The sequence below is a fragment of the Lethenteron reissneri genome, chromosome 52 (assembly GCF_015708825.2).
Source record: "Lethenteron reissneri isolate LAM-NWPU_2019-01 chromosome 52, ASM1570882v1, whole genome shotgun sequence".
Taxonomy (NCBI): Eukaryota; Metazoa; Chordata; class Hyperoartia; order Petromyzontiformes; family Petromyzontidae; genus Lethenteron; species Lethenteron reissneri.
Window position 1 is genome coordinate 5,459,179 of NC_083830.1, and position 19,829 is coordinate 5,479,007.

At 49.3% G+C, this 19,829-nt stretch overlaps 2 protein-coding genes across 2 annotated transcripts in view; one reads left to right on the forward strand and one right to left on the reverse strand.

Annotated features, from left to right (window-relative positions):
- LOC133355850 (cytochrome b5-like) overlaps window positions 1–8,125 on the forward strand; it is a 10,862-nt gene extending 2,737 nt beyond the window's left edge. Inside the window, exons 2-5 of the mRNA XM_061573256.1 lie at window positions 2,202–2,330; window positions 3,205–3,231; window positions 4,653–4,696; window positions 6,164–8,125. Coding sequence (XP_061429240.1) covers window positions 2,202–2,330; window positions 3,205–3,231; window positions 4,653–4,696; window positions 6,164–6,239 — 276 coding nt within the window. The 3' untranslated portion in view covers window positions 6,240–8,125. The remainder of the gene's footprint in view (window positions 1–2,201; window positions 2,331–3,204; window positions 3,232–4,652; window positions 4,697–6,163) is intronic.
- Window positions 1–19,829, reverse strand: part of LOC133355844 (cytochrome c oxidase subunit 4 isoform 1, mitochondrial-like) — a 554,855-nt gene that overhangs the window by 508,477 nt on the left and 26,549 nt on the right. The window lies entirely within an intron of this gene.

The following is a 19,829-nucleotide window of genomic DNA, read 5'->3' on the forward strand; positions in this document are numbered from 1 at the left end:
TTATGGCAAGTTTCTGGGCCACTTCCTGGAGTCGTGGAGTTCTGCCATTACTAGTACATTTCATAAAAGCGTGTTTTTAAAAAAGTAAAAAAAAATGTTACTCATTTTGCCTGTATTGAAACGGTTGTACGCCGTATGGACCTGAAAATTAAATCTCCCTGTACAAGAATACGGGGTAAACTGTATGGGTTGACAGGTATGATACTATACACGACACTGCTTTACACTACTATACACTACTCAATACACTACACTATACACTACACTACTATACACTACATTATACACTACACTACTATACACTACACTACTACATACCTGTCAACCCCTTATTACTGCCTACCTTTCTATAGACCAATTCAAAGCTTATATTGGTCACCCCGACCTTGAAGCCAGCCATCCCAACACCACCTGCATTTTTCAGACCCTGCACCTGAATAGCGAAGTGAAACGGGGGAGTTCCATGAGGTGACCGGCGCGTGGTTTGGAGGTCAGAGTCACCGAACTTGGGGGTGGTACGCGTCCCGGTTGGGTCCCGTCCAGCCATGACCGCGTGCGGCGAGTTTGTGTTAACGTGGCCCGGCCTCCAATGACTGCGCACAAAAACACATAAATTCCACACTTGGATAATAAAAATATCGGTTTGACTCTATCATTTGGGGACCCTCTTTGCCTTTATTAAAATGACGAACAGATTTCGATTTAAAGCTTTCGTGACTGCAGGGATTCATCTTCTTGGTTTTTTCGGTAAAGTTTGTCTACTCGACAGACCTGCTCTCCACCTGAGGACGGCTGCTTGCGTTGTGGCCGAAACGTCATGATAATTATTTTATAATGTTTTATTTTTATTATTTCATTATTTCCATTCTACGTGACTTTACCGAAAGAACCAAAGGGTATGGATTCCTGCAGTCACGAAAGCAGCTTCAAATCAAGATTGAATTAATAGGCTTTACCCTTTGTGGTCGTGCCTGTTGGTGTCCTTTGGTCGAACACTGGTGAGACATGACTATAAAGGAGGCTGTCTCTGGTGTAGACCAATCATTTCCCAAGACAAATGCAAAGATTTATCAAAGGAGGTGTGATTGCACGTCTTAGCAAAAGCAAGATGTGTGCTTAATGCCCACTTGATGCCGTGCAATAGATTCATCTTCTTGGTTCTTTCGGTAAAGTCACGTAGAAGGGAAATAATAAAATAAAAAAATAAAACATAATAAAATAATTCCCATGACGTTTCGGCCACAACGCAAGCAGCCGTCCTCAGGTGAAGAACAGGTCTGTCGGAAAGACTTCAGACGCTGTCTCCCCGACAGACCTGGTCTTCACCTGAGGACGGCTGCTTGTGTTGTGGCCGAAACGACGTGAGAATTATTTTATTACGTTTTATTTTTATTATTTTATTACTTCCCTTCTACGTGACTTTACCGACAGAACCAAGAAGATGAATCCCTGCAGTCACGAAAGCTTTAAATCGAAATTTAGCCGTGCAATAGCTTTGTCTCTTTGCTGTTTGAACATCTTAACACCTCCTGTATTATTGCCGGAAAAGGGTCGAGCCTATTCTGTTTTCATCGGTTTGCCCGTATTGCAAACTAATTAATCTAAGCCTCATAGCCAGAGTGTGTCAATAATTGCGGGGAACGGTTGTGTAGCGGTTAGCGTGCTGCGCCTCGAACCCAGCCTCCCGAGTTCGATTCCCGGCCAACAACCACCGCCCATAGGTCCACTCGGCCTCAAATGAGCACCTGGTGCGGTGTATAAAACATTGGCACTGGGGGAGACAAAGGCGGCTGGGCGTGGTGTTGGCGGTCACCGCCCACCCCCTTGTGCGCCATGCCGGCCTTCGTAGGTGATGCTCGCTAACAGTGTCCGACGAGAGCAGTTGTCAGGAAAATGTCGGATCGAGGCTGATCCTTGCCATTTAACATTCCATCTTATTGAGGGACTGCTACTGTGTGTTGCCTTGGTGTGGTCTGTGTCTCTTTTGTTGTTGTCGTTGTTGCTGCTGCCTTGCTCAAGATTGATAATTCGGACTTATACAATCAACGCATTAATTTCCCACACTGGACGCGTGCGAAAATAAGAGTTTTCACAGCCCTGTCGGATTCCCCCTCGTCCAGCACTGAATCGTAAGCTTCTGACTGGGATGGTGTTGATCGTGTTGAGCGTGTTTGACCGTACTTGTCCGCGTTGGTCCCCAGCACCCCGGCGGCGAGTCCGTGCTGCTGGAGAAGTCTGGGAAGGACGCGACGGAGGCGTTTGAGGACGCGGGTCACTCGGGGGACGCGCGCGACATCATGCAGCAGTACTACATCGGCGAGCTTGAAACGGTATGTGCACAACAACAACAACGGAGGCCGCCAATCCCCACCGAGTGGCGGTGACATGACCACGGCACCTGTGCCAGGCCAGGAGCACTTGGAGGCACACCTGTTCACAGACTCACACTTACGGGCTCGCACACGGAGATTCACTCGCGCAGAATCGCGCACACATAGACTCACTCACAGACTCAATTACAGACAGACTCACAGACTCGCACACAGTGTGAGACTTGCGCAGAATCGCACACAGAACCGTAGACTCACTGCCAGACTCGCACAGACTCCACCCACACAGACTCACAGAGATACACACAGACTCACACAGAGATACACACAGAGATACACACAGACTCACACAGACTCACACAGACTTACACAGACTCACACAGACTCACACAGACCTCACACAAACTCACACTGAGATACACACAGACTCGGATGCACTCAGACTCTCACACACACAGTGAGACTCACTCACACAGAGACTCGCACAGAGACTCCAAGCAGACGCAAAAACAAAGATCCCCTATCTTATAGCCTTAACAGACTTTTGGAGCAAGTGCTGTTAGCGAGTAGCACCTACGAAGGCCGGCACTCCACACGAAGAGGCGGGTGACCAACACCACGCCTGGCCGACTTTTCCTCACACCGCACCAGGTATTCATTTGAGGCCAAGTCGACCTAGGGGAGGTCCAGAACCGGTTCAGGTATATCCATCGACAATCTTGGCTGTGAGTGGGAATTGAACTCAGCGAAAAGTGTTCCCTTGGGGAAGATCTGCTTTGTAGAACAAACGCGTTGTGAGATCACGCGGTAAGTGTGTGTGTACGTTACCATCGTGGTTACCATCGTGGTTAACATTGTCGGTTATCTTTTGCAGGAAGGGTCAACGTCGGAAAGGCCGCAGGTAAGAAAGGCATCAACGCGCAGAGTTCTAAATCCCTCTGGTCCACACCGACAGCACCAAATATGTTAACCCTGCTGTGCCACACTCGATGCACTACAAGTTCGACTTAAAAAAAAATACTTACTGGACATCTGTAAAAGAAAAATAGTAGTTAGCAGTAGTACTTGTTGGCGTGTTTTTGCGGTCGGCCGCCTTCCCGATCGAGCGAGGAGTGTCTCGATAATTGATCGAGCGGCGTTCGTGTAGCCATCGACGTGCGAGAACTTAGCACCAAGCTGGCACTGCCAATCTCGGCTCGGCTCTGACACCTCGTGCCGGTGAACCGCCGTGTGCGCTTCGTGCCGAGTCTGCTGCTTCTCGCGCGGGAGATGACCCGGTTGCCCTAAACACATTGTTCTGCGGAGGGAGCTGGTAGGAACGTTGGGTTGCTCGGTCAATGGCCAGGGTCAACGGCGGCGTGGTGTATTCTGCAAATATGGCTGACTGTGAGGGCGGACACAAGTGGGCGTGAGTAGGTTAAACGTTGAGTTTTATAAGGGCACCACGGGGTGACCAGCCCCTCCCCACCCAGCCCCACCCCTCCCACCCTCCCAACCCAGCCCCTCCCCACCCTCCCCTCTCCACCCAGCCCCACCCCTCCCATTTTTGGATGCACGACGGACAGACACAATAATTCCCTGTGGGCTGGTGTAACCAGGAGGTTCCTACTAGTAAAACTAAAACTGCAATTTTTTTTATTTTATTTGACCAGGTAAGGCCCCAACTGAGCTGCTGCTACGTAGCTCTTTTTAAATCCTTTATATTAAGTTCGCTTGCTTGCGTGCTTGCTTGCTTACGACCGTGCAAATCTTTCGATCGTTTTTTAACCCACTTCCCGTGATCCAATCGAGCTGACATTTTGCACACAGACTCGTTGTGCGAGACAATTAATGTTCGTGAAAATTTCCAAAATTGTACACTGTTTAGGGAAAACAAATTAAATATTGAATTACCAATTGCATAATACTGGCAGACAATCATCTGACCCATAGGTGGCAGCCATCTCAAGCCAGAGGACGAGATGACTCTAGCTGCCACGCATATAAAGGATTTATAGTGAAAAACTTTGTTTTTACGGGTTATACTTGTTCATAAGTGACCTCGCCACACATCATGATAGCGCGACAAAGTGGCTTATCGTCACGTGGAACATTTACAGCGGCCAAACACTCGGGGAACGCGTGACGTTGATGCTAAATGTGGAGGGAAAAAAACGGCGGACACAGAGATAAATCCTCGTGACCACGGGGTAGAGGGAGAGAGAGAGATGCAAACAGACATCGTCCGGGTAAGAATCGCACCCACGACCTCCTGTATACCAGGGGAGGTAGTTAACCTCTCTGCCGCCCCCCCCCCCCCCCCCCCCGATTTCTGTTTTCTAGGCGAAGAAAATACCGGGGTGCTCCTCGCCGAGGTCCGCCAAATGGTGCGTGCTCCGCAAGTTTCACGTCTTTGCTTCCTTCTACATTATAAAATAAAATAAAAGTTGTTTTATTTCTTGGTTCTTTCGTAAAGTCACGTAGAAGGAAGTAATAAAATATAATTATTTTATTAAGTTTTATTTTTATTATTTTATTACTTCCCTTCTAAATAATAAAAATAAAACATAATAAAAGAAATTTATTTTATTTTTTTAATTTTATTATTTCCCTTCTACGTGACTTTACCGAAAGAACCAAGAAGATGAATCCCTGCAGTCACGAAAGCTTTAAATCGAAATTTAATCTGTTCTTACTTTCGTCATTACCCCCCCACACAATTTTTACTCGCGCCGTGAGGCCGGAAGCATCCGTCGCAGAACCTTTCACGTCGCTTCTCGTCCGCACGGTCCGGGGAGCGGCACTTTCTCTCACCCGCCCCTGCTTACAGATTAATTCTCACAGCTGGAATTGAGCTAAATGAAGTGCAGAACGCAATTTAATTGAATGTAATTTTTAGAACTTGTTGTTGTTGTTCAGTCATTGGTGATGACTGGTTGAGAACTCGGTATAATCACGGGCAGTGGCTGCAACCCGGATCCGAACCAAGGTCGATATTGTTTACATCATCGTTTGAGCTGTGAAAAGTTTGTAATCTAACTGTGGTGGCCGGGGGTTGTTTGGAGATCATGATTCCGTCCTATAATCGATTATTGTATTCGCAGTGTGGCCTGAGGAGTAGTGGTGTAGGTGGTACCGCGGTGGTGAGATGTTATCTCCCTCGCCTTGTGTGCAGGAGGTCGTGGATTCGGTCCCGACCCAGATGCCTGCTGTATCATTGGAGTTTGCGTGTCTCTCTCTTACCGTGGTCGCGTGGGTTTTTCTCCGGGTCCTCCGGTTTCTCCCTCCACATTTACAGTCGACATGCGTTCACATCATTTGGCTGCTCTAGATTTCCACGTGATGATAGGCCACTTTGTTGAGCTATCATTTATGTACAAGTGTCACTTCTGAAAAAGAACAACATAGTTCAGTGGGGCCTTACCTGGTAAAAAATAAAATAGCGGTAGTAGACTCCTAGTCGCAACTAAATTTCCCGATGATGACGATGATGATGACGACGACGATGACCACGATGATGATGATGACTGATGACGATGACGACGACGATGACAATGACCACGATGATGATGATGATGACGACAATGACGACGATGATGATGACGACGACAATGACGACGATGATGATGGCTGATAATGACGACGAAGACGATGATGATGATGACGACGACGACGATGACCACGACGATGATGACCACGATGACGATGATGATGACGACGACGACGACGATGACCACGACGATGATGACCATGATGACGATTATGACGACCATGATGATTATGATGACGATGATGAACCGTGGCTAACGTCCGTCTCCCCGTCGCGCTGTTGCGCCGGCTCCGTGTGGTTCCAGCTGCTGCTGGCTGTGGCTGGCGCCGGCGGTGGCGGTCGGGTTGGTGGTCGCCTGGCGCTACTACCGCAGGGCCTAGCGGGGGCCACGCGGGAGCCACGCGGGAGCCACGCGGGAACTTTCCAGCCAGCCCGGCCAGCCTGTACGAGGCCTCGGGAGCTCGGCATTCCGTACGCTGAACCTTCACTCGCAGCCTAGCCCAGCCACTCGACACAATGACTCAGAACTCGGCCCGCAACTAGCTACCAACAAAGCCCAGCTATCCTCAACCAAGACTTGTCATCATCATCATCATTCATTACGCCGATGTCGTGCCTCACACAAGCGTAAAAACAAGTGCCGGGAGCGGCAACCGATGCAAATCGAGAAGCACAATTGAACGGAGGACTCGTGGACTCAGATTCACAATAATTTTTCAAAAAAAAAAACCTTGAGTACCAACTCTGCACTACCAGCTCAGCCCTGCCACCCTGTTGTACCAGGACCTGACCCTACCAACTCAGCCCTGCCACCCCGCACCTATCAGCACACAGACCTGACGCTCGGCCAGTCCCGCCGGCTAGCCTTCCCAGCTAAGGCGCGTGACCCACTCTGCACTACCGGCTCTAGCCCAGGGGTCGGCAAAACCTGCGGCTCTTGAGCAGCATGCAGCCCTTTAGAGGAAGCGCTTCGTGTACGTTATTTATTGAGGACCACCACCATCTCGTATTGACCACGTGCATTGCGCGGCTCTTGAGAGATCGATTTTATTTTTACCGAATAAAAAAAAAATGTTATTTCCATTGCCGACCCCCGCGCTAGCCCGAGGACTCGTCACCAGACCCAGCGTGCTACCTGCTTAGCCCTGCCACGCTGCGCAAGGACTACAGCTACTCGGGTTGCCCCTTCAGCCGGCGCAGTACCGTCGGCAGAACAGGCTGCGGACTACCCGACATCAACTGCGTGCCTGAGTACCCAGCTGTTTCCAGCCCCCCCCGTCTTCTCCCTCCAGAGGAGAGGCCGACGAGAAACATGGAAACATGTGCCCACCTCGCCCACCTCTCCCTGCATTAGCCCTAGGGGCTCGCTCTCTCTCCCCTGCTTTGCCACGGTGGCTAGGAGATGTTAACTATCTCGCCCGGTGTGCAGGAGGTCGTGGGGTTCGATCCAGACCCTGACGCCTGCTGCTGTATATTTGGAGTTTGCATGTCTCTCATCATCATCATCACGGTGGCTAGGAGATGTTAACTATCTCGCCTGGTGTGCAGGAGGTCGTGGGGTTCGATCCAGACCCTGACGCTTGCTGTGTATTTCGAGGTGCGTTTCTCTCTCCCCGTGGTCGCTCGGATTTTTTTTTTTCTCTCCGGATCTTCCGGATTTTTGTCCCCTCCACATTCAGAATCAACGTCGCACGTTCAGAGTATTTGGCTGCGATGAATTTCCACGATGATGATGATAAGCCACTTTGGTGGAGCTGTAAATTGTGGCCAGTTCAATTCTGAAAGAGAGCTATACAGCTCGGTGGGCCTTAGCCGGTAAAATAAAAATAGTTATGAGTTTAGCTTTTTACACCGCTAGCCTGCCCACTGGCGAGCCCAAACATTGGTTGCTGCGTCGGGTTTATTGAGCCCAGGTACGGGCCGTTTGGCTCAGGGGTCAGAGACACTGAGCTGGCATTCCCTGGGTTTGACGCCCGGTTTCAGCCGCCCTTTGTATTAAAACCCAGAACGGCGTGCGTGTGCGCGCGCGCGTGTGTGTGTGCGTGAGAGTGGTCCTTGATAGGTGCTCGCTATAACAGCACTCGCTCCAAACAGTCTGTTCAGGCTATACGGGGGGATCTTTTGTCTTTGAATGGCCTGCGGAAGCGGATATCATAGAACATCTTGTGAGATCCCTTCATAGTAACTTTTTAAAAAATGAATTGAAACACTATGGGGGTGGGGGGGGGGGCAGGGCGGTACTTTCTTGCCTGCCCCTGCTGCAGAGAAAATATTCGTCCACGCGACAACCAAATGATATCGTGAATTGTCAGGGGTGGAATTCGGCTAAACTAAGTGCAGAACCAAATTGAATGTAATCGTGGTTATGTTTTTTTTTTTACACAAAGTAATTGGCGACCAGGCTGAGGGCCATCGCCTCGCGAGACTTGAGAAGTCTGGTTCTCATTGCAGGGCAGGATTGGAACCCGGACTTCTCAGCGGTGCCGGCTCCAGCGCCTCGGCTTGGTCGTCTTAAAAAAAAAATCGTCGATCAAATTTGTGAATTTCTTTTACAATAATGTAACCAACGTGACCAGCGGTGTTCGTATATATTTCTATATATTTGTCGTCGCAAAGAGACTTAACGTTTTTTTGAGTTGAAACTTAACAAAACGTATCCCGATAAAAAAAGAATAGTTTTTTTTTTGCCTTCCTGGCAATAAATCAGGAGGTGACAAGGTGTTCAAACACCAAATAGACACACACCTATTGCAAGGCATCAAGTCTGCATTAACCACACGCATTTGTGGTAAAATATGCAAAACAAACATGCACTGATAATAGATGGCATTGTCTTTGAAACGGATTGGCCTACGCCAGAGACGGCCTCCTTTAGGGCCTTCCCACTGGTGTTAGATCAGAGAACAACGCCAAAAGGCGGACAGCGCAAAGGCAATGTAAATATCACAGCATCAATAGCTCGGGTTTGAGCAGATGAAACGTAATCCGGTTGGCCAGGCAGACGGTCGTAAAGGGATGTGGCCAATCGCGCGCGGTTATATTAACCCTTCTTGGTTCTTTCGGTAAAGTCACGTCGAAGGGAAGTAATAAAATAATAAAAATAAACATAATAAAATAATTCTCACGACGTTTCGGCCACAACGCAAGCAGCCGTCCTCAGGTGAGGTGAGGACGGCTGCTTGCGTTATGGCCGAAACGTTGTGAGAATTATTTTATGTTTTATTTTTATTATTTTATTACTTCCCTTCTACGTGACTTTACCGAAAGAACCAAGAAGATATATGAACCCTTTCCTGTTCCGATGACGTACGTGGACGTCATCAGTTTTTTCCATCTGATTCCGTTACGATGACGTACGTTAAAATCATCAACAGAAACAGGAATTATGAAATAAAATAAGTTTATCGGTACCGAGGCTCGGCATGTGGCACGGTTTGGTGCCGGCTATCGTAGAGCTGCGGGCGGTTCGCTACAGTTCTCTGCGGTGAGTAACAATGTCTTTAAGAACAACGGCGCTACGGCCCCTCTGAGTAAAACGAACGCAGAGCCGTTAAATTTCGATTTAAAGCTTTCGTGACTGCAGGGATTCATCTTCTTGGTTCTTTCGGTAAAGTCACGTAGAATGGAAATAATAAAATAATAAAAATAAAACAATTAAATAATTCTTTGTGGCCGAAACGTCGTGATAATTATTTTATTATGTTTTATTATTATTTTATTATTTCCATTCTACGTGACTTACCGAAAGAACCAAGAAGAACGCAGAGCCGCATGTGCGGCCCGAGATTCAGACGGGAACGGGGCCCGCAAAGGGGTTAACAGTGCCGCTGACCGCGTCTTTGGCGGCAGTCAACGCACTGGGAGATGCGTAGGAACCCCCCCCCCCCCCCCGATGAAAATTGTCGAGGCTGTGAGAGGCGCAGGCCAGCAGCGGACGAAACTTTCTGGCTTTGAGGGCGACCCGACTTGTGTTTGTGCTCAATCCGGAAAACCCCCATCGCCCGCCGCGGCGGGTCCGGTTACGTCCTTGAAAATAGCCGCAGTCGGCAAAATCCGCGATCTGCAAAATCTGCGAACTGCAAACTCAAAGGCATTGTGGGGAAAACTCAGGGGGGGTGGGGGGAGGTTGGTTCACGGTTCGTAATACGACACCCATCCTTTTACTGTATTGTCACCTTACATCAACCCCAGCCATGTATCGTGTCAAATACAACTAGTCCGGTAAATGTGTAGGATGACGACAAATTCACGTCGCGTGCAATACCGGGACCACGTGAGCAGGTGGTAAAGACGCGGCTCGCTTCGGTGACTCCATCGCGTCTGCCGAACCGCGTTGGAGCGGACGAAGCGGGCGCATCTCGTATTGCAGAACCAGGTAGGGGGGGGGCAGCCGTGGACAGGAAAACCCAGGAGGAGGAGGAGGGGGGGTCTGCAAATCTGCGGCTCTTTAAATGACGGCCTCGTCACGTTATTGACGCGGAGTCGCGGCTCTGAAAAACACGGAGGTGTTTTTTTGGTTGTACCGAATTCGGCTTAACGCACACACACACACACTGCCTCTTGTCGTTATTTTCGTTGCCGACCCCCCCCCGGGATGAAGAGAAGGCGGACCCCGAGTCCCATGAAACGCGCTGGGGGATTTTTTTTTTGTGTGAAACCGTGACTGCGTTCCACGGCTCGCTCGACGTGCGCCATCGGTGATTTTTAAAAATCCTTTATATTAAGTTCACTTGCTTGCTTGCGCGCTTACGACCGTGCAAATCTTTCGGTCGTTTTATAACCCACTTCCCGTGATCCAATCGAGCTGACATTTTTTATATTTAATTACCAATTGCTTAATGGTGGCAGGCAATCATCTGACCCATAGGTGGCAGCCATCTCAAGCCAGAGGACGAGAGGACTCTAGCCGCCACGCACATAAAGGATTTATAGCGAAAAACTTTGTTTTACGGGTTCATTTGTTTTGTTCCCTCCCCTGTCGTTCGTGACCTCCTCTCGCCAACGCGTCGCTCGGAACGACGTCCGACGTTTTACGCCGCGCGGTGCCGGGGGCCTTGCTGGCAGGAAACGGAAGAACTTCTGCTTAGTCAGGCCGGAAACTCGAGTTCCCGGATAAAGCTCTGCACCCCCCCCCCCTCCATGCAGGAGGTTATGAGTTCGATCCTGACCCTGACGCCTGCTGCTGTATGTTTGTAGTTTGCGTGTCTCTCTTTCACGATCATCACGGTGGCTAGGAGATGTTAACCACCTCGCCTGGTATGCAGGAGGTCGTGGGTTCGATCCTGACCCTGACGCCTGCTGCTGTATATTTGGAGTTTGCGTGTCTCTCTCATCATCATCACGGTGGCTAGGAGATGTTAACCACCTTGCCTGGTATACAGGAGGTCGTGGGTTCGATCTCGACCCTGACGCCTGCTGCTGTATTTTTGGAGTTTGCGTGTCTCTCTCTCATCATCACGGTGGCTAGGAGATGTTAACCACCTCGCCTGTTCTACAGGAGGTCGTGGGTTCGATCCTGACCCTGACGCCTGCTGCTGTATATTTGGAGTTGGCGGTGTCTCTCATCGTGGTCGTCGTGTGAATTTTTCTCCGGGTCCTCCAGTGTTTCGCTCCACATTTAGAATCAACGTCACGCGTGTGTGTAGAGAAATGTAACCCCAATCATTAAATCCATTAATCATTCGCTATCATCAACTTCGCTTTCACCGCATTCACACATCTTCACAGATTACACCCCACATTGCTTCCTCTTATTTTATTTTTTCCACTTCTACCACCACCACGACCACGACATTCGTACGTCGTGCCGTCGTTAATTCTGTGTAAAGCGCCTTTGGTTCAGGCGCCATAGAAATTCCGTCAGGACAACGTCTGTGCGGTGAACCACCGACCCTCGCTGCCACCCACGGTGACTGGTTTGCAGGCCACGTGTGCGGCAAGCCAGTTGTCGCCAATCGCCAGCCAGTCGGTTGCTGCGTGAAGAACGTCACGCGCTCAGAGGTTTTGGCTGCTGTAAATTTCCACGCGATGGGGGAGCCGTTTTGTCGTCGAGCTTACATTTATATGGCCAGGTCGCTTCTGTAAACGAGCTGCATTGCTCGGTGGGCCTTAGCTGGTCGAGTAAAAGGAAAAAATTAACCCGTAAAAACAAGTTTTTCACTCTAAATCCTTTATATGCGTGGCGGCTAGAGCCCTCTCGTCCGCTGGCTTGAGATGGCTACCACCTATGGGTCAGATGATTGTCTGCCACCATTAAGCAATTGGTAATTAAATATTTAATTATTTTTCCCTAAACAGTGTAAAATTTGGGATACATTTTTTCACGAAAATTAATTGTCACGCACAACGAGTCTGTGTGCAAAATGTCAGCTCGATTGGATGACGGGAAGTGGGTTAAAAAACGACCGAAAGATTTGCACGGTCGTAAGCAAGCAAGCACGCAAGCAAGCAAGCGAACTTAATATAAAGGATTTAAAAAGAACAAGTAAATAGACGCACGAGCGATTCGTGACCTCCGGGTACCCGTGTAAGCCCCCCAGGTATGCACGGGTATTGAGCTATTTCCGAGTTACTTGCGTTACCTCCCACACAGACCTCCGGTTAGCACGCATGGCTACGTACGGGTGCGCGAAAGAAGAAATTTAACATACTCATAGTTCTTTCGGTAAAGTCACGTAGGTAAAAAATTAAATAAAAATTAATAAAAATGAAATAAAAATCACGACGCAAATCTGGCTGTGACGGTCCCACCTGATGACGGAGACTTGTGTTGCCTCCGAAACTTCGTGAATTATATTTTATTCTTTATTAATTTTAATTTCATTTTTTACCTACGTGACTTTACCGAAAGAACTAAGAGTATGAATCCTTGCAGTCACGAAAGCTTCAAATCTAGAATTAAGAAGTTAACATACAACACGAGACGGCGTATTCATTCACCCCCCCCCCGCCCCCCCCGAAGAAGCTTCCGGCACGTGGAGCGAAACGTCGGACGTCGTGCCGTCATTATCAGTGCCTGTGCCAGGCTAGGTGCGCGGCGTTCAGAGATGAAGTAGTGTAGAGGGGTGAAAGATTGTCCCACTCTCGCTTTGACTGCCGTGGGAAGAAGCTGTGAAAGAGTTTCGTTTAAAGATGTTCTATAATACAGGTGTTTTTGTGTGTGTGAGTTAGATCGCTTAAATATATAAATGTGTGTCGTTAAACCCGCCACCACCCGACACAGTCAATCAGTAAGGGTTGTCACGTAAACAGAACGTGGCCATTCGTTACTAGTACAGCACCACCGGTTGCGTGTTGGAGAGCAAATCCACAACATTTACAATCTGAGTACGACGTTTCGGCATCATCGGGCGGACAGACAGATCTTGTGGGGTAATCCTCCTGTTTCGCGATCTAACCCCAAACAAAACACCTCTATTATGGATGTCAATGGTTGCGAAAGCCGACTCGGTGTTAAAACTGTCAATGTTCCGTCCGTGGAACTCACCGAAAACCGATGACCTTAACTAATAATGTGATTATATTTAAGACTGCTGTCGTGTATAGCGATGGCATTTTTAAACTTACCAGGGGGAGAAATGTATTTTAAAATAAATAAATCAATGCCTCGCGTGTTGCTCAGTTGAGATGTGTTCGGTGGTTTGTTTTGAGCCGGCACATTCAAGATGATCACGTGACGAGAATGGAAATAGTCTTGTAAACCTTTTGAACGCGTGTCCATGGTAGTCGCAACATGTTCAAACCTGAACCCTCCCCTCTCTCCTACCTCCACCAACACCCCCCCCAACCCCCCCCCCACCCAAACCTTCCCCCGCTCACCTCCGATTAGCACGGTTGGCCTCCGTACGGTGCGAAAGAAGTTCAACATACATACACGTAAAGGCGCAGCTGTGCAATTGCTTGTTCAATTCCTATGCTAGCCTCCCACCTTGTAGAGGGGCAGAGAGAGAGAGAGAGACTTTTGACTTTAAACAACTTTTATTGCCGCCAGCAGCAGAAGCACTGGAGGCGATTTCAATATGAAATACACAAAGTCACCAGCAAACAAAAGAAACAAAACGTTACAAATCGTTACAAATCCACGCGCTGTGGTGCTGAGAGCACCGCGCACAATACAATAGAAAAGTCACGTGGTTGTGGTATCATCGCGCAGGGCCCCAGCTCTAGGTTGTATTTGGCCTACTCTTCCATGCTTGCCCGGACGTCTTGGGAAGAGTTTTCAATGTAGGTGCAAAATGCATGGCTCCAGTGGCGAGATGTTAACCACCTCGCGTGGTGTACAGGAGGTCGTGGGTTCGATCCCGACCCGGACGCCTGCTGTATATTTGGAGTTTGCGTGTCTCTCTCTCATCATCATCACGGTGGCTATGAGATGTTAACTACCTTGCTTGGTATACAGGAGGTCGTGGGTTCGATCCCGACCATTACGCCTGCTGTGTATTTGGAGTTTGCGTGTCTCTCTCTCATCATCATCACGGTGGCTAGGATATGTTAACCACCTCGCCTGGTATACAGGAGGTCGTGGGTTCGATGCCGACCCTGACGCCTGCTGCTGTATATTTAGAGTTTGCGTGTCTCTCTCTCCCCGTGGTCGCGTGGATTTTTCTCCGGGTCCCCCGGTGTTTCCCTCCACATTCAGAATCAACGTCACGCGTGTTAGAGTATTTGCCCGCTGTACATATCCACGCGATAACGAGAAGCCGCTCTGCAAAAAGAGCTCAACGGGTCTTAGGGGCCGTTCATAAATGACGTCACGTACCTAGGGGGGAGGGGAGGGGGTCAGAGATTTGTGACGATCTGTGACGAGGAGGGGGTGGGGTTGAGAAATGTGACGTCACATCAAAATGCACAACTTTAAATAAATATAGAATTGTTACAACAACACTAATTGTTATAACAACACTCCTACAACATCGGAGTGCAGCGCCACATTAAATACGCACTACAATGACAATAGTTTAAAGCGATTTGAAGCATGTTTATTTTCAAAATGGAAATATGATTTTGGGGGGGGGGCAGAGGGGGGGTCTGACTTTTTGTGACGCCGTGTGACGAGGGGGGGGGGGGGTCAAAAATAGTCCAAAATCGCGTGACGTCATTTATGGCAAATAAAACAAAAATATTTTAGAAGGGGCAGTACCCCCACACTTTACCCCATCACACGCGGACAAAGGCGGTGGGGTTGGAGGGTTTAATAAACTTCCACGATTGTTTCAACTTCCGTGCCGGGAGTTCGACGCGGCGACCTCTGCATTGCAAGTTCCGACGTACTCGCCCCAATACAAAGACAAAGATCCCCAATGTAGCCTTAGCAGACTTGTTGGGGCAAGTGCTGTTGGGGGAGGAGAAGCAGCACCGATGGAGGCCGGGCACTGGCGCACGAGGGACACAAAGACTAAGATCCCCCGTATAGCCTGAACAGGCTGTAGGGGCAAGTGCTGTTAGCGAGCACCTATTAAGGCCGGCACGGCACGCAAAGGGGTGGGTGGCCAGCACCACGCCCGACCCTCTGTCTCCCCAGTGGCGATGTTTACTGCTCACCGCACCAGGTACTCATTTGAGGCTGAGTCGACCTAGGGGAGGCCCAGGACCGGTTCAGATAATCGTCACTGTTATTGATCATGAGCCGGGATCGAACTCGAGTGGCCTGGTTCGTAGCGCAGCGCGCTAACCGCTGCGCCACCGCTCCCCACCGCACCACGGCAGGCACGAGGCTGTAATTACATTGAAGATTCACCAGGGGGTAGTACAGGACCACGTTTTAACAGTAAGATGTGTACACACGTATGTTGATATTCTTTCGCACCGTACGTAGCCAACGGCGCTAATCGGAGGTTAGCGCGGTTGGCTGCGTACTAAAGAAATTCGTTTATCAATCTAGATGATGATGATGATTTAAAAGTGCCTAGCTCGGACGGCTTCCTAATATCGGAAAGGAAGAGCGTTCCAGACGGCCGCAGAAGCCGCCGCTGCTGTTGCTGCGAGGATGACCGGAGTTGGGGTGACGGTGGTCGATGCTTCTTGTGTGACGGATACGGATCGTCCAGTCCTAGGCCGATGGGGCAAATGCCGTTCGTGAGAAACTGAAAGAACCAATAATACGTCTACATTGTAGACTGCCAGTACACTCACCCAGCTTAATCATTGTTATAGTGTACATTATAGACTGCCAGTACATTCACCAAACTTAATAACCAGGCTACAGTCTACATTATAGACTGCCAGTACACTCACCCAGCGTAATGACCAGGCTACAGTCTATATTATAAACTGCCAGTACACTCACCCAGCTTAATAACCAGGATACAGTCTACATTATAGACTGCAAGTACGCTCACTCAGCTTAATAACCAGGCTACAGTCTACATTATAGACCGCCAGTACACTCACCCAGCTTAATGACCAGGTTACAGTCTACATTATAAACTGCCAGTACGCTCACCCAGCTTAACAATTGCTACAGTCTACATTATAGACCGCCAGTACACTCACCAAACCTAATAACCATTGCTACAGTCTACATTATAGACTGCCAGTACACTCACCCAGCTTAATAACCAGGCTACAGTCTACATTATAGACTGTCAGTACACTCACCCAGCTTAATAACCAGGCTACAGTCTACATTATAGACTGCCAGTACACTCACCAAGCTTAATAACCAGGCTACAGACTACATTATAGACTGGCAGTACACGCACCCAGCTTAATAACCAGGCTACAGTCTACATTATAGACTGCCAGTACACTCACTCCGATTAAGAACCAGGTTACAGTCTACATTATAGACTGCCAGTACACTTACCCAGCTTAATAACCAGGCTACAGTTTACATTATAGACTGCCAGCACACTCACTCCGATTAAGAACCAGGCTACAGTCTACATTATAGACTACCAGTACAATCACCTAGCTTAATAACCAGGCTAGAGTCTACATTATATACTGCCAGTACTCTCACCCAGCTTAACCATTGCTACAGTCTACATTATAGACTGTCAGTACACTCACCCAGCTTAATAGCCAGGCTACAGTCTACATTATAGACTGTCAGTACACTCACCCAGCTTAATAACCAGGCTACAGTCTACATTATAGACTGCCAGTACACTCACTCAGATTAGAACCATGCTACAGTCTACATTATAGACTGTCAGTATACTCACCCAGCTTAATAACAAGGCTGCAGTCTACATTGTAGACTGTCAGTACACTCACCCAGCTTAATAACAAGGCTGCAGTCTACATTATAGACTGCCAGTACACTCACTTAGTTTAATAACCAGGCTACAGTCTACATTATAGACTGCCAGTACACTCACCCAGCTTAATAACCAGGCTAGTCTACATTACAGACTGCCAGTACACTCACCCAGCTTAATAACCAGGCTACAGTCTACATTCTAAACTGCCAGTACGCTCACCCAGCTTAACCATTGCTACAGTCTACATTATGGACTGTCAGTACACTCACCCAGCTTAATAACCAGGCTACAGTCTACATTATAGACTGCCAGTACACTCACCCATCTTAATAACCAGGCTACAGTCTACATAGAACCAGGCTACAGTCTACATAGAACCAGGCTACAGTCTACATTAGCGGTTTTTGTTTTTATTATTTGTATTTTATTATTTATTATTTATATTCACTTTTATTAATCTCCGTGACTTTACCGAAAGAGCCAGACTGCGTGAATGGCGGCGTAGCGGTCAGCACGCGCTGCACTTTGTTATACCGGAGAAAGAAAGAACGAACAAATAAATAAATACATTAATCTCCATTTAGACTGCAAAAAAATCCGATGAGCTATGAAGCGTTTTTTTGGTCCACAGAGGTGTCACGTCGTTTCCCAGCCACGGATGACATCGCAGTGTGCGAGACAGAGGGGGGAATGAATTAGTTCCGGTGGAGTAAGTCATCTGGTGTGAACAACTCAGCATTGGGGAGACAAAGGCGGCCGGGTATGGTGATACACCGCGGGTCTGCACCATACTCGCGCGCTCTACCCGGCAAGCAAGTGTTGCTCGTTAACAGCACTTGCCCCAACTCTCAGTTGAAGCTATACAGGGGATCTTTGTTTCTGACGTATACACTTGTACACACGTACACAGAGACAAAGATCCCCCGTATAGCCGCAACGGACTGTTGGGGCAAGTGCTGTTAGCGAGCAGCACCTGTGAAGGCCGGCCACGGGCACACGAGCGGGTGTGTGGCCAGCAAACACGCCCGGCCGCCTTTGTCTCCCCAGTGGCGATGGTGTTCATGGCCGTGAGCGGGAATCGAACTCGGGTCCGCCGGGTTCGTAGCGCAGCGCGCTAACCGCTACACCACCGCTCCACAAGCACATGCGACTACCCTTGCACTAACAAGACAAAGATCCTCCGTGTAGCCTTAAGCGACTGTTGGGGCAAGTGCTGTTAGCGAGCACCTATGAAGGCCGGACACGGCCAGCGACCACGCCCGACCGCCTTTGTCTCCCCAGTGGCGATATTGACACAACACGCGCACTGAACACTCAACACCTTGAGCGCGTCCTCATATGACCCCCCCCCCCCTTTCCATACCGCGCTCCCCACACCGCCCCTCCCCCCCTCTTTCGTTAATTAATTTAAATGCTGCCCCCCCCGATTGAAACTCACAAGTGTCGACTCAATGAGTACCTGGTGCGGTGTGTAAACATCGCCACTGGGGAGACAAAGGCGGCCCGGCGTGGTGCTGGCCACCCACCCCCTCGTGTGCCGTGCCGGCCTTCATAGGTGCTGCTCGCTAACAGCACTTGCCCCTTGCAGTCTGTCAGGCTATACGGGGGATCTTTGTCTTGCGTGCGTGTGAGCGGTGGTGGAGCGATGAGCGCGCCGCTCGCGGCCACCACCACCGGTGACGATTATCTGACGCGGTCCAGGGCCTCCCCTAGGTCGACTCAGCCTCCATTGAGTAGCTGGTACGTCGTGTGAACATCGCCACAGGGGAGACAAAGGCGGCCGGTGACGTCAGCTCACCGTGCTGGCAGGAGGAAGTCACGGAAGAGACCCAAGTGGATTTAAGATGACTGACCGATGCACCCACCTGCACTCCCACACCGTTTGTGCCGACTCGTTACCTTTTACTAAACTAAACAAATCAATTTTTCGATTTAAAGCTTTCGTGACTGCAGGGATTCATCTTCTTGGTTCTTTTGGAAAAGTCACGTAGAATGGAAATAATAAAATAATAAAAATAAAACATAATAAAATTATTCTCACGACGTTTCGGCCACAACGCAAGCAGCCGTCCTCAGGTGGGAGAGCAGGTCTGTCGAAGAGAATTATTTTATTATGTTTTATTTCCTCCTGTATACCAGGCGAGGTAGTTAACATCTCACCACGGGGAGAGAGAGACACGCAAACTCACACAGCTGGCGTCAGGGATGGGATCGAACCTACGACCTCCTGCATACCAGGCGAGGTAGTTAACATCTCACCACGGGGAGAGAGAGACACGCAAACTCACACAGCTGGCGACAGGGGTGGGATCGAACCTACGACCTCCTGCATACCAGGCGAGGTAGTTAACATCTCACCACGGGGAGAGAGATACACGCAAACTCACACAGCTGGCGTCAGGGTTGGGATCGAACCTACGACCTCCTGTATACCAGGCGAGGTAGTTAACATCTCACCACGGGGAGAGAGAGACACGCAAACTCACACAGCTGGCGTCAGGGTTGGGATCGAACCTACGACCTCCTGTATACCAGGCGAGGTAGTTAACATCTCACCACGGGGAGAGAGACACACGCAAACACACATGCAAACTCACACAGCTGGCGTCAGAGTTGGGATCGAACCTACGACCTCCTGTACACCAGGCGAGGTAGTTAACATATCACCACGGGGAGAGAGAGACACGCAAACTCACACAGCTGGCGTCAGGGTTGGGATCGAACCTACGACCTCATGTATACCAGGCGAGGGAGTTAACATCTCAC